At 59.5% G+C, this 15,039-nt stretch overlaps 1 protein-coding gene across 1 annotated transcript in view; it reads right to left on the reverse strand.

The window, feature by feature from the left end:
- The window catches only part of PAX7 (paired box 7), a 100,308-nt gene extending 87,017 nt beyond the window's left edge, over positions 1 to 13,291 (reverse strand). Inside the window, exons 1-4 of the mRNA XM_072828453.1 lie at positions 13,094 to 13,291; positions 10,283 to 10,518; positions 9,574 to 9,703; positions 8,547 to 8,675 (exon numbers count right to left, since the gene is read on the reverse strand). Of these exons, the coding sequence (XP_072684554.1) occupies positions 8,547 to 8,675; positions 9,574 to 9,703; positions 10,283 to 10,518; positions 13,094 to 13,178 (580 nt within the window). The 5' untranslated portion in view covers positions 13,179 to 13,291. The remainder of the gene's footprint in view (positions 1 to 8,546; positions 8,676 to 9,573; positions 9,704 to 10,282; positions 10,519 to 13,093) is intronic.
- Positions 13,292 to 15,039: the final 1,748 nt, after the last annotated feature.

Below are 15,039 nucleotides of genomic sequence, written 5' to 3' on the forward strand. Positions count from 1 at the left end.
GCTCAAAACCCTCTGAGGGCAGGGACCTTCTTGATGTCTCAGGTACTTCTGGGCATTTAACACAATGCCTGGCACATAGTAGGTGCGCAACAAAATCCTACAGACTGAAGAAATTCACCCTCGGAAACAATTTTTTTTTCTTTATTCCTCTTTTTTTTTTTTTTTTTTTTTGGTGGGACAGACGAAAGGGCAGCACAGCATTTGTCCTTATTTCATCCTCAAAAAGGACCCTTCCAACAAATGAATGGGGATGGGGGTGCTCTGCTGCCTCTGTTTTGGAAAGAGTGGAAGCAGCAAGGGCCAGATAGGGGGCAGGCTTTCGGCCTCAAAGTGCATGCCCCCCCATTCCCTCTCCTCATCCTGAGCTCTTGGGGTCCTGCTCCCAGAATGAGCTGCTCCCAGGAGGATAGGAAAGTCACCAGGAAACTCGCATATGTGAGGTTCCTAATGGGATGTGGCCTCTAGAGGCCCAGAGACCCTTTTATACTGTCGGCAAAATTCTGGCTGTATGAATTTGTGTGATTGGCCAGTTTCTCCGGTTTTATCCAGTTCTCCAAGGGGTTTAAGGTCTCCCCCAAAGGACAAGAATCATTGATTCAGTCCAGGTCCCTGGCTTTCGTGGGAGAAAAACGGAGACCCAGAGTTGGGGGGGGGGGATGGACACTAGAATCCTTCCTTCCCAGGCCCACCACCCGGCACTCTGCCCCTCCCCATTCCCCCTGCCTAGCGCAGCTGGCTTCAGATGGAGACAGGGCATGCCTCAGGAGGAGGGAACCTGTGGGTGTGAAGTGGGCCCAGAGCAGTGCAAACCCTCGCCTCTCCAGGCTTGTACCCTCACCTTTACTCACCCTCCATTCTGCAGCGTGGGAAGCCAGGGAATGGGGACGCTGGTCTGCACCCCATCCCTTCCCAAAGCTGCGAACTTGGAGGGGTTGCTGCCAAAACCCGGAAGGCAGTGGCCTGCTCTCCAGCACTGAAACCCCCACAGGCCTGTTTATTTAGCGGCGCTCCGAATAAGGGGTCCCCGCCGCCCCCCTCCACCCTCCGATCCCAGGCCCGACCGGGCTGGGCCCTCGGGCCGGCCCCTTCCGAGCGCCCGGGGTCGGAGCGCGGAGCCCAGGCCCCCGCCTCGGGGTCGGCCTCCCTCCCGCTCCGCCGGCCCGACTCGCTCGCCTCTAATTAAGCGGCGGGATCGCAGCGAGCCGCCGGGCCGCGCTGTAATATGATGAACTGCCTTTGTGCCAGTGTCACCGAAAGCGCTTCTGATAAGGGGAAGCCGCGGAGGATCAAAAGGACGACAGCGGCTCGCCCGCCTCCCGCCGCCGCCGGCTCTGCGCGCTCGCCCTCTCCGCCGCGCTCTCCCGCGGGCTGTCTCCAGGTCCCGCCGCTTCTCCTCAGCGGCCCGTCCCAGGCCAGCCCGTCGGTGACTCTGCGTCCCTTTGTCTTTCTCGGCGCCTCCCTCGGCCCCTCCGCATTTCTCAGCGTCCTCACACGCTCTGGGCAGGTTCTCCTGGCCCGCGCTCCTGTCCCTCACTCTCCAGTTTTCTAGCGGACGGTGTTCTCTCCCCCGCACCCCGCCCCGTTGCTGTCCTCCTCCTTGCTGACTCTCTCTCATGCCACCCCTGTGGTTCTGCGGCCCCTTCCCGGTGTGGCCATCCCTCGGTCTCCGGCTGGGCTCAGGCCCAGCGCACAGCCAGGGCCTAGCCACCAAATCTTGCACCGTTGGCTGACCCGCGGGCTCAGGGCAACCAGATGGATCCTTCCTCAGCAGCGAGCTTGCTGGAAACCCACCCTCACTCTGCTGCCCCACACAGGGCCAGGCACGGGTGCCCCAGGTGCCCTGGAATGCCCTGGGGGCTTCCTCGCAGCACGACTTGGAGCTCACACCACTTCCCCTCATCCCTACCGAAGCTGCAGCCGGGAAGCCTTTCTTCTCCCCGGGGGCTGAAGCTCCAAGTGCAGCCGACCCCCCTCCGGCATCCCCTTCCCTACACCCCTTCCTTTGGCCCCCACCTCCCCTTTGCCCTCGACCCTTTCTCTTCCTCCTCCACGCCCCTCCCCTTCGAGGGCTCCCGGTCCCCTCTGTGCTCTCTGCGGACTCCTTCCCTGCCTGGCCTCTGCCTACCCTGCTTCCCCGCTCCCTTCCCCCCACCCCGCCCCCACCCCCACCCCACTTTGTTTGAAGTTTTGGAGAGATCTATCTACTAATGGCGAAGTTTCCCCCTTAGGTCACCGTTCTGCCTTGATTCGATTTGGGAAGGCAAGTTCCCTCCCTCCCCCTGCCCGACCCCAGCCGGGGCCAATCGCTCCAGAGCAGGTCAGAAAGCGCTGACCCCACTTCCACCTTTTCCTCTTTCAGCCAGAGTTGGGGGGAGGGGGGGGAAAAGAAGGAAGGCGTAGGACAGCCAAAACCGAGGGGGACAGCCCAACCTTCCAATCCCCTCTTATCCCCATCCCCAACTGGGTTTCCTAATTACCTCATTAGTCTGGGGTGGGGAGAGGGAGAGGAGCTATTTTTCTGGAATTCCTGGAATGTGCCCCCCCCATCTTAGTCATGGCCTTCAAGGACCAGAGCCCCTGGAGCATCTCCCCCTTGGGGTTTCTCTTCCGTGCCCCCCCTCACCGGGCACTTCGGAGTCTCCTCTGTGGTGCGAGCCCTGTCTGGCTTTAGGTGAGCCGCCAGGGGCCAGAGCCGGGGCTCCTGCACGCTTCCTATTTCTATAGGTGCCCATTAGGAAGGAAGCCCTCATCAACTTTGCGGGATGATGGCAACGGGGAACTCCAAAGAGAGGCAACCTGGAAGGAAATCTCCTTTGCTCAGCCCTCTCTCCCTATGTAAAAACATATACGTTTTTATATAATATTACGTATATAAAATGTAGTGTGTGACAACTATCATTTTCTTTAAAAAAAAAAAAAAGCCCAAATAATCACCTTACTGCTTTAAGGCTACTGTTATATGTGCTTTTAAATCCTTCCATGTAAATTCCACTGAAAAATTTGGAAAGCTGTGAAAGGGGAGGGGGCGGTGGGGGTGGGGGGAGGTTAATCCGGGTTTAACGGAGCGATGCCGTCTTAGGACCAGGGTTAGCCTGATTGCCTTATCTCTTCCCAACATTTGAGACGCCCATATTTCACCCAGCCAAATAGCTCGGAGAACAGCGCAGATGGCTGCCGTGGTCGCGCCTCAGGAAAATGTGTTATTAATATCTAAATAACTTCCCAATACTGTCTGGTAAATCTCCCCTCCACCATTCCAAATGATGAATTCGTTTGAAGTCTTCCCCCAGCCTCATCTTTTCAACGTCCCTCTCTCTCCTCTCTCTCTCTCTCCTCTCTTCTTCTTAGCCAGGCTTATTTCAAACTGGTAAATATCTAATTCCTTTCACGGCTGTGCCGCGCACACGAGTCTTTTAGGTACAAACGCCTCGAAACAGCCGGTGTGTGGCGGTGCGTGCCCGGAGGTGAACATAAAACCCGCATGCCTTCGCGGCGGGGGGGGGGGACCCCCACCCCGTTTGGAAACGCGTTCTGGAGACCGGAGCTGCGCGGCAAGCGCGCGATCTGGGGAGCCGAGCCCTTCCCCTGCACGCCCTGGGCACCCTGTCCCGGTCTCCCGTGGAGTCCCAAAGGCACCCCCCACCCCTCCCCGCCTGCTCCGAGGACACGCAGCTCTTGGGCGGCTCCTGGGCCCCCCTACCGCACCCCCAGCCCTCCAAAGGCTTCCCTCGCTCTCCGGGGCGGATAATTAGCCTCCGCTCGCCTGTTCTCCCTTGTTTCAAGTTTGTTTGCTAAATGTCTTCTATTAGATTATGTTCGTTCATTCCCCCTCCAACCTTATCTCCTTCTGTCTCTACTCTCCTTGCCCGTCACACTCGATTTAGGCACGAGTTTATCTGGCAAACAGTTTGCCGACTTTGTTTATTTACCGCGGGTTCCGGGGCTGCGAGCGAGCGAGCGAGCGCCAGTGTTTGCCTTTGTAATACTTATCTCATTGTTGTTCTCTCCCTCCTTCCCCTCTCTCTTCTTCGGTTGGGGGGGCACGGAGGGAAGAAAGGGGGAGCCTTGTCGGCCCAGTGTGGGCTCGCCCCCATCCCCCCACCACCCGGGCGCGGCGGGGCCCTCGCCCCCTCCCTCTCTCTCCCCCTCTGGTCTCCCTGCACATCCACCACTGAGCGCAGCCTAAAGCCGGGGAATTGCCTGACACCCTCCCATCTTCCTCCGAGCCCCCATTATGCGAAGCTGATCCTACTCTGAACAGCCTCAAATCCCGCCTGGACTCTGTTTGATTAGATTGCCAACCCGGGGTAATCCTTTGATTTGGTGGAGTGTCAATTACCTTTCTCTAAACACACATTTACAGAGGAGGGAACTTGTTGGTTTAAATCAATGCAGATTGTTTCTTGATAAATGGACTATCTTCGTCCCCTCCCTCGCTCCCTCTTCCCAGGCCCCTCTCTCGCTGCGCCTCCTCCCCTTCCCTCTGCCGCTCTCGCCTATCCGGTAAACAATGCCCCTTCCAGGTGTGAAGCCGGGGGGAAAAAAAAAACGGTGTGGGCTGAGGGGAGCCGGTGCCCCCCTTCCCCTATTCATGCGCTCCCCCGGAGCCTAATTAAATTTGGCAGGTCCTTGTACACACAATCAAAACAGCTTCCTCCAGTGTAGCAAACCACCGAAAACCGCATTAGCAGCTAGCGGCGCTGCCAAATTAAATTGTTTCCCACCTCCTTTTACAAGTGTCTAAAACCGACACTTCGGGCTCTCCCCTCCTTTCCGAGCCTTCTCCGTCTTCTCCCACTCCACACCTGTAAGTTTGCCGCTTTAAAGACAAATTCAGGAAAAATGCAAAGAAACACACACACACACACACAGACACACACACACACCCCACCTTCGGCCCCCACCTCAGAGGATCTTTCATACCAGGGAAGTCGGCAAATTCTCAGACTTGGACAACGGGGCACTTTTTCCCTCCCCATAGAGGAAATGCACGATCTTCCTCTTCTTTTAAATCTTGCGGCCCCCCTCCCTATTTCATGTTAATTGTGACCTCACGTAGGTGTTGTACCCTAGAGACCCAGGTGGAACCCCGATGTGGTCCGTTTCAGCGTAAGTTTGCACATTGTCAGATGCAGGAGGCTTTGGTGTCCTTATTGTTGATTGCTGTTGTTATTGCCTTTTTTTTTTTTTTTTTGCTTACTTTTTTCTACACTCCCGTAGCTCCCACAGAGGAATGGTTTGACTTTTTGCAACCCCCTATCAAATCTCCCACCAGAGACTCCCTGAGCTCCAGCTAGGAAAATCTTTCTCTCTCCTATCCCTCCTCAAATCCTTTCCCGGTTGGGTCTCTGGCCTGTCTCTCCCTTGATCCTCGGAGAAGGGGTGAGGAGAAGAGAGTCCAAGTGGATGAGGGCAAGGAACTGTCCATTTCCCTCTCCAGGTGAGCAGAGCACGGCTGGAGCCCCTATCCGCCGTGGTCTGAAATTCTCACAACCAACAATCCTAATAACTCAGTCTTAACAAGGATAAGAGAAAAAAAATATGAACAGCCTCATGAATATCAGCCCAAGGGGAGCAGGAGTGAGCTGTTCAGAGATGAAAGTGCACAGAAATAAAAGCTCAATTTAATCTGCTTTAAAACCCTTCAACTTAACGTTTGTGCTTCAAACTCTGAGAGTGAGGACTGATTGGGGATAAATAGTTTCTTACCATGCCTGGGAGCTATAACACCCTTCTGCAACACAGTTTCCTATTCAGCAGCCCCAGTTTTCATTACCAGCTCTAATAAGTCTTAACATTATTAAATGCCAAGCGGACGATAGGGAAAAACGGACTCAGGGAGGGATCTCTCTTTAGCGCTTAAAGAGGAGAGCTCTTAAACCCCTTCTTCGAAGGCTCCCCGCCATGAGAGGGGCAACCCCCGGGAGAAAGCATTTGTGGAGAGCAAGAAACCAAAACAAAGTTTGTGGGTGTGCACCCCCCTCCCCGCCCCGTCCCCCGCTCTGTCCTTGGAGGCATCTCTGCCTCGCCCCACCTGGCCGACTTGGGTGGAGGTTAGGAGGTCTTTTCACCTTTAACTTGGCCATGAAACTGATGGCTGGGGCCCAGGGAGAGAGAGGAGAGGTTCCAGCTGGGTGGTTCACTGGGATGCCCGCCTCCTGGCCCTGGGATTCAGGGGGCTGACATGATTTGTCCCCAGAGGGACAGGCAACCCTCTCTCATCCCCACTGTCCTGCCCGTTCACACGCACGTAGGGTGCCCCTGCACACCCACACAGGACCCCACTCGCACAGAATGCGACCCACGGCACAGTGATCCCAAGGCCCTTGGGCAAACAGCCACCCGGAGAGTCACATACGCTTACACAGCCATCCAGCTCACAGTCTCAGCGCCGGACGTGCCCACTGTCACCCCCAAACTGCTAGGCTCTGTGGATTCCAGACCCACGGATTCCATTTCGTCTCTGCAGCTCTTCTCCAGACTCCTGTGCTCTCTGCCTCCCCATCTGGAACCACCAGGCTCCTCACAAACCCTTGGAGATTTGGAGCTTCCTGGTTCTGCTGCAGGGAAATCCTCTCTGCAGCGAAGTGGCCCGTGAGCCGGTTTCGCAAGCCCTGACCAACGCCAGAAGCACCCGAACTCCCTGGGGCCCAAGGGATCCCCAAAATGCACTTTCTAGCCTCTTCCTCGTTTCTCCTTCTTTCTCAGAAGACGCACACACACACACACCCCTAAAGTCTCTCCAAATAAAACCAAACCTCCTCCTGCCTCTCCCGGAGACTTCTCAGAAACCCTGTCTGCTGTGTGGTATTTCACCGGCAAAGATCATTTCAAGTTCAAAGTGCCCCACCAAGTCCAACCAAGTCCCTTTCTGAAACGAACTGAAGTAAGGAGTGGGCCCCCCCCCCCACGCACACACAGGGGTCCCAGGGCTCTGGCTGCCTCGGCCCAGCCGGGGGCTCCCAAGCTGCACCGGCGCTTCCCCCTGCAGACCCGAGGCTCGGCGACAGCCCCGGCACAGCGGGGTGCCAGGCACCGCTCGCTCCCTTTCTTCCCTCTCCCTTTTGTCCCCGGCGGGACCGGGCTCCACTCGGGGCCCTGAATGTCAATAGCCCGCCCCTTCCCCAGCTCTAGGCCGCTCTCAAAGGGGCTGCCCCTGCCCCTCCTCCCACCTTCCCCCTCCACCGGGCCTGTGGGGGCTGGGCCTCCCCGGGTGTTGTCTTTGGAAGCGGGCTTTGTCTGTGAAGTTCATCTTCAAGGTTGGGAGAGAGTACAGACAACTGCAGAGGGACCCGGGCCTGGAGTTCACGGGAGGCCAGGAGTGGGGTATCTCGAGAAACCTCTGGAAAGAAATTCAAGCAAAATGTGCTAACAAGTTTCCAGGTCTCGGGCACTCCCTCACTTTTTCCAAAGCTACCGCCGTGCAGGTTTGCGTGACCGCTGTCCCTCCTGTCTGCCTGCTGCCTCCCCGCAGGCCAGCCCGTTTGTGGGCTCGCTTCTTTTTCCCAGCCCCTCTTTGTGACTCTGGGCCTTCAATTTCTATTTTTCTCCCCCCCCCCCAACTAAGTTAGGACACATTCACCAAGTCTCAAAGAGAACTACTAGGGGAGGGGGTAATGAGGAAGACTCCCTTCTCCCGAAACTTCCCCCGTCAATAAACAAAAGCAGGTTCCCCTTTCCAGGGCGGGCGTGCAGGCGCATGAAAGATAAATGCCTTCCCTAGCAGACCAGGAGAGAAACGGGGCGCAAGGCTCGGCCTCCAGCAGCCTGGCAGCCGCTAGAAGTGGGCCGAGTGTGGGTACAGTCGGAATCTTTCTCCCCGCCCGAGATCCTCCCATCCCGGGCCTCTGGGAACTTGGCCTCAACTGCTGGCCCCGCCAGAGGCAAGTGCCTGACTGGTGCGCCCGACTGCACCCACTCGGTACCGTCTCCGCTCGAGCCCTGGCAACCCGGGGCTGAGGGTGAGGCGGCGGCCCACGCGGCCCTTGCTAATTTTTATTGATTGCAGCGGTCAGTCAACTGTCAGGCAGGGTTTCAAGGGACCGTTTAGAGAACGTGTGCGGGTCTGGTTAACAAATTCATTTAGGGAGCCGCGGGCCGGCTCCTCCTTCCTCGCCCCCCCCGCCCCTTGTCCAAGTGTCCTATAAATAATAGATCCACACCGGGACCAGCCAAGACTCCAGCCCCGCAGGACACACGCCCCTGACGGCTCAGCCAGACCCTGCGCGAAGGGCTTGCGCACTCAGCGGCGCGCAGTGCACCAACCTGCAACCGGCTCCCCCGGGACGTGGAGGCTGTCTGCGCCCCGGCTCGGCAAGCTCTGCCCCGGGTTCCGGGGCGCACGGAGGAGGCGCTCTATCGCAAACCCGGAGGGGCTCCTGGCTGCCCCCCCGGGGGCGGTGGGGGGAGCACTACGAGTCCCCCCACCCCCTGCAAAAGTGCCACCGCCAGCCTTGGACGGCGGAAGCGAACCACCGGCCCGCGCGCTCCCGCGGGGATGCATAGCTCGGCAGTGGCGCCCTCCCCCGCCACCGGAGGTTCCCTACCTTTGTCGCCCAGGATGCCATCGATGCTGTGCTTGGCTTTCTTCTCGCCGTCCTCCTCCTTCTTGTCCGCTTCGTCCTCCTCCTCTTTCTTCCCGAACTTGATTCTGAGCACGCGGCTAATCGAACTCACTAAACCTCAGAAATTCAAAGGCAAAAGAGCAAGTATAAGTTGTTGGGGCAGCGGAGCCCGGCCACCTGGGCCCGGGGAAGAGAGCCACGCAGTCCCTCCCCCCCAGCACACTGACACCCCCCCCCCCCCGCCCCATTTAAGCATTTACATCCAGGTACAGTCCTCACTAGGGAGGCCGACTCACCTGGGGCACTCTGACAGCAGCATTCCTATACTCCTCCATGCACACACTTGTGCCTTACACCGTCACCTCCCCTAGATGCACCCACACCCACACCTTTCCAGAGGCCCTCCAGCCCCTGTGGCTGTCCCCTCTACACCCAGGTGTGCCTCCCCGCCCCGTACGCCAGGAGGCCCATGCACACGTGCACACGTGCACGTCCACCCCAGGCCGCTTTCTGTCTCATAGGCCTCCACATTTGGGACCCACTGCTGGCTGGTGCCACTAATAGAAAAAATAATGACTTGGGGAAAGGGATCCAGGGGGGTCACGGAGATCAACCCTCCTAGGACGCACCCATCTCTCTAGGGCCACTTTTCTGAGAATGCACCAAGGGAGCTCCGGTTATCACTCAGCCTTATCAGATAACTTTTTGCTCCTTCTGTCCCTCCTTCCTTCTCTCCCTCCTTTCTCCACTCTTTCTCCTCTTTCTTAACTTTCTCTCTTCTCTTTCCTTCTTCCCTCCCTCCATCTTCCTTTCGGTTTTGATTCCCTCCTTTGCCCTAACTCTCCTGACACTCCTGCTCCCTTTCCTCCCGACTTTCCTTGGAGCTCCCCATTCTTCATCCCCTCCGGTCCCCTCGGGCCTCCAGCCCCCCACCCCGCACAGCGGCACAGCCGGAGCCCCAAGTCCCAGCCAGACTCTGCTGCGTTGGCCGGCTCAGCTGCCTTCTCACCTGAGGGCACGGTGCTGCGGTCACAGTGTCCGTCCTTCAGCAGCCTGTCTCGGATCTCCCAGCTGAACATGCCTGGGTTTTCCCTCTTGTATTCCTCGATCTTTTTCTCTACATCCGGAGTCGCCACCTGCTTCAGAGGTGGAGGTGGGAGAGCAGGAGTGGAAAGATGGGGTAGGGGGAGGGAGACACTTTTAATATCAAACTCCCAAGAGCCCCGGGCCAGGCTGGTGGCTCTGGTTCCCATGTCCCCCCCACCACCCCCTTCGAGATTGGCTTTACTCTTTCATAAAACCTGGTTAATTCCTGGCTCCCAGGAAGGCAGCTGGGTGCATAGGGTAGTGACAGGTAATAAGATAGGACCTAGTTAGGACTCTTGGGACTCCCTCCCTCACTATTTCAGGCAAGACAGGGAAGACTTTCCCTGGTCTGGGATGATGCTGGGGGCTCAGAACAGATGTAGCAACAGCCCAGGGATGACTCATTGGCTTCAGAGTCCTGGACAACCTGGAAACTCAGCTACTCTAGCCCCTAGAAATCTAAATAATTAGGAGAACATCTATGGGTGAGGACACTCTCCTCTTGTACTTTCCACAGGGAGCATATAGACAGCCCAGTGGTACTGGATGACACAGGGTAGTGAGAGGGGCCACAGCCAGGATCCCCCAACCCTGAGAAGGCCGACTTCGAGCTCTGCAGCAAAGACACTCACTCTGGGCTTGCTGCCGCCAATGGCCCCAGGCCGGATGGACCCCGTCTCCTGGTAGCGGCAGAGAATCTTGGAGACACAGCCGTGGGAGACACGTAGCTGGCGGGAGATGACACAGGGCCGGATGCCGTGGTGGGCCATCTCTACTATCTTGTGGCGGATGTGGTTAGGCAGGGGTCGCCCGTTGATGAAGACCCCACCGAGCTGATTGACCCGGCCTTGGCCAAGTGGCGTGGACACTGGAGAAGGGAGGGGAGGAAGGAGAGAGGCACAGGGTGAGGATGGGGAGGAGACACTGAGCACACCCCTTGACTCCAGTTGTGTTTGAGCCCCAAGACTCCCAACAGGGGGTCTCCGAATTCCCCACATTTGGAGCTGCGGCAGTTCAGAGATCAGGGGAAACACCGTCATAAAGCTGAGAGAGGGTTCTGGAAGGATGGAGAGAGGAGTCAGGTTGGCTGCCACAGCTACCCAGATGCTCTGTGCCCCCATTCCTGTCACTCTATGGGGAAGGAAGACACACCTGGGAGGATCTGGTGCTTCTGAGAACGGGAGGGAGAGGGCAAGAGGCTGATGGAGTCTTGGAGTCTGTGGGACCAGCGGCTCTGTCCCCCAGGATGTAGGTCTGCTAGCCTCTTAGAGAGGCCAATGGGGGGCGAGATGTGGCCCCTCTGGTCAGTTCCATACCCTAAGTGGTCGAGACTGATCCATTTTGCGGGGGGGAGGGGGCGGCCAGAAAAGGCTGGTCAATTCCCAGTATTCACAGCCCTGGCCTGGGCAGCAGAACTGTCCTGCTTATAACTGAACAGCCCAGGCGCTGGTGACAAGATGCTGTTGGTCGCTGCCTCTGGAGTCACCTGGCTGTCCCTTGAGGGACCTCCCTTGCTTCCAGCCCCCCTTCAAGTTCTAATTTCGTTTTGGGGCAATTCTGGGAGGCGCTCCGGGGTCGGGGAGCTTCCATAGCAAATACCTATTTGGCTTCAGAAATCCACGATCTGTCCCCGCAGGCTCTGTGAGGGTGGCACACAGATGGGTCACCGTCTCCCAGGGTGGGCGACTTTGGGAACCAGGGAGAGAGGCACCCCTGCCGCAAGCTGGGGAGGGGAGAGCTCCCAAGAAGCCTTAATGCAAAGTCTACACAATTTCCTCACAGAAGGTTGGGGGGGACACCCGGTACACTAATCCGGCCTCCATCCCCCCAATTTGGGGACCAGGCGGCTGCGGAGATGTGCCAGATTAGAACGATTTCACAGCCGCCCGAGTGGAGGGAGCTGCCGGGATAATTGGAAGGGAGGAGGCGAGAAGGGGCTCGGCTGGCCGAGCTGTTCCTACCGCCTCCTCCCTCGCGCTCCGGGTCCCCCCCACCTCTCTTTGTAAAAGTAGGTGTCTGAAGCCACCCTCGGATTTAATCAGAAATCGTGCGTCGCCAAGTCAGAGTCACTCGGTCTCCGTGGCGGGATATGCCATTAGCGCTGGAGAGCTCTCGAGCGCCCAACTTTATATTCAAGAGCCTCTTTAGCGACCGGCGCTCGGCTCTCCTCAGTATTCTCCGTCATGTTGGGCAAATATTGTTCTAATCCTCTGCGCGTCCTCGGCCGCCTGTTTTACTTGCATTCGCTACAGGAGAGTGCTACGGCAAATCCCCGGGCTTGGGCGCTCTCCCGCCTGCGTGGCTGCTCGCGCGCACTTGATCACGGAGCCACTCTCCTCGCCTCCGTCTAATTCAGGGACCCACGTCGCCTGGCTGCCAGAGGCACCCCTCCCTCCCCAGGCCGCAGGCCGCCTGCCCATCCATCCCCTCCCGCCTTCTCTCCCCTTCCTCAGGCACGGGGGGCTCATACAATTCCAAGAAGAGTGATTTAAAAAAAAAAAAAAAAAAAGGAAAGTGGCACCCATCTCCCACTCTATCTTTAGGACACCCTGGGCTAACCTACGCCCAGAGCCCAGAAAGCCGGTGATCCCTCGGTTGACAGGTTGAAGGCCTTCCATTAGTTTAAAAACAAAACAAAACAAAAATGCAGGAGAGGGTCTGGGCAGGGCGCTCCCACCCTTTCCCCCAGCCCAGGGACCCGGTCCGCGGCCAGTCCTCCCGGCGGAGCCCGGTGCTGGATATTTACGGAGGACCCGTTACAGAATTAACACTCTCCCCTTGTCTGCCCATCCGGAGCGTCTCTCCGGGGAGAGTTCCAGAGTTCCCAGGCCCAAGTGAAAAGTTTTTTTTTTTTGGTGGTGGTGGGGGGGGGGCGACGTGGGGTGGGAGGGAGAAAATCGTTGCTATTTATTTATTTCAAATCAGTTTGTTTCCAAACCAAAAGGCAGGAGTTTCTGACTGGTGCGTTGGAAGAAAGGGACAGCCTTCCTAGTTCAGACAGATGAACTATCACACACGGCCGGGATTTCGAAATAAAAGGGATCGGAGGACCCTACCGGGAGCGGAAAAAGGAATAGTGCAAGAACGAGAGCTGGGGAACGCGGAGAGCCGGGAAGGCCACCTGGGGGAAAGTGTCTGAAAATAGGGAACGAGCTGAAATTGGCTCCGACTTGAAATTTCCGAGGGGTCGAGGTGCGCGGGGAGGAGGGGAGGCTCGGCCCGAGCCCTGGGGAGCCCTGGGGAGCCCTGGGGAGCCCGGGGTGGCCCGTCCCGGGGAGCCGCGCAAAAGCGGGGCAAGAGTGGGTCCCGGAAAGTTCCAGCGCCCGGATGGGACCCAGAAGAGAAGGGACCCTGGGTCCCCGGCGCGGCCCCTGCCCCTGGCGCTGCGGAGACCCGGGGCTCCCGGCGGGGGCGCGGGGGCGCGGCCCGCCGGGCGCTCTTACCTTCCAGGGGGAACCCCGTGCGGGGGTAGTTCTGCCCCGGAGCCGGCCGCATCATCCTCGGGACCGTGCCGGGAAGGGCCGCCATGCTCGCGCACGCCGGGGACGGGTCCAGAGTCGGCCAAAATCGCTCCCGTGCGCTCCCTTTCACCCCCGCCGCTCTCTCCTCCTCGCCTGCTTCTTCCACTTCTTTTTTTAACCTCTCCCCCCCTCCTCCCCGGCACACACGCGCCCTACCCCCGCCCCCCCACCCCCGGCGGCCGCCGGGCGCGTCCAGAAGCTGGGGAGGGGGGCGAGGTGGGGGCGGAGGTTGGGGTGGGTGGGTGGGTGGGGAGGGAAGGTGGTGACAAGGAAGTTCAAGCAAACAAACGCGGCCACCCCAAGTCCGCCCCTGCGCGCTCCGCGGGGCCAGAAGTTGTGCGGGCGGATGCGCCGGGCGCCACCGGGAGGCACCGGGAGGCGAGGCCGGGAGGGGAGGCCGGGAGGCACCGGGAGGCGAGGCTGGGCGCCACCGGGAGGCACCGGGAGGGACCGGGAGGCACCGGGAGGCGAGGCCGGGCAGCAGCGGGAGGCACCGGGACGGGAGGCCGGGAGACACAGGGAGGCACCGGGAGCGGAGGCCGGGAGGAGAGGCCGAGAGCCACCGGGAGGCACCGGGAGGGGAGGCCGGGCCGCAGCGGGAGGCACCGGGAGGAGAGGCCGGGAGGGGAAGCCGAGAGCCACCGGGAGGCACCGGGAGGGGAGGTCGGGAGGTACCGGGACGCACCGGGAGGCACCGGGAGGCACCGGGAGGGGAGGCCGGGAGGCACCGGGAGGCACCGGGAGGGGAGGCCGGGAGGCACCGCGAGGCACCGGGAAGCACCGGGAGGGGAGGCCGGGCGGCCGAGCAGGGCTGGGGGCTGGTCGCGGCCGGAGCAGGGCCCCCGCTCGGGCTGCCAGCCGCGCGCTCCGGGCCAAAGTTTCTGCGCCGAGAGGCCGCCGCCTGGCTCCTCTCCCGTATTTATTTATATATTTCTCCTCGCGCCCGCTGCTCGCGCTCCCTCCCCGCACCCCTCCCCACGCCTCCCTCCGGGCCGCGCTCGCGCCTCCCCGGCGCACCGGCCTGCGCCCCCCGCCCGCCCCCCGCGAGGCTTGGGGAGGGAGGGAGGAGGTGGCGGTCCAGTTTCGGGGCTTGCGGGCAGGCGACAGGGGGGTCCCGGGGTCGGGAGGAGAAGAGGGGAAGCGAGGGCGCGAGTGATCCGCTGGGTAAGTTGTGCAAAAGTGCTCAACTGGAGTCCGGGGAGGTGGGGGGGGGGAGGCAGCCCACGAGATCTGATAGGTTCCGACTTTTCTTTTATTCATGAGGAGGGAAGAGGGCCAGGGCGGAAGGAGCGGGGACCAATACCCGAAAAGAAATCGCCAACGAATATTTTGTTCTCTCTCTCTCTCTCTCTCTCTTTTCTAATCCCCCCCCCCCCCCCGCTCGACCTCGTTTTTTGGGGGAGAATTTGAACCGCCCCGTTAAGTCATAGGGAGCGAGGCCCAGGGCTGGGGGAGGGCGCAGGAGGGGAGGGGGCCAACTTTGTGCAAGTGTCTTCTTTTGACGAATGGCCCAGATCTGCCGAGTGCCCGGGCCCCGGTCGCCGGCCGCCCCTCTCTGCAGTCCCGGCTGCTGGGGAATGTCTGCCTCCGGTCGGTGCCTCCTCTGGATTCTTGCCTTTTCTCTGGCCTCCCCGGGTCAGAGTCCGCTGGTCGCATGTCTCCTTCGTGTCCCTCGCGCACTCTGACATCTCTGCCAGCGGGGCCCGCAGAGATGGGCCTCGAGTGACTTCAAGGGAAAGGTTTATGACTTTCTCTGTGAAATAATGTCTGAGCCGCAGCGTCCGGGTCTTGCCCAGCCTCCTGCCGCCCTGAGAAGCCCCGAGTGCTTAGAAACCCGGGTGTGCCAAATGTTAGGGACTATCGCTTCT

The sequence above is a fragment of the Canis lupus genome, chromosome 5 (assembly GCF_048164855.1).
Source record: "Canis lupus baileyi chromosome 5, mCanLup2.hap1, whole genome shotgun sequence".
NCBI classification, from domain to species: domain Eukaryota; kingdom Metazoa; phylum Chordata; class Mammalia; order Carnivora; family Canidae; genus Canis; species Canis lupus.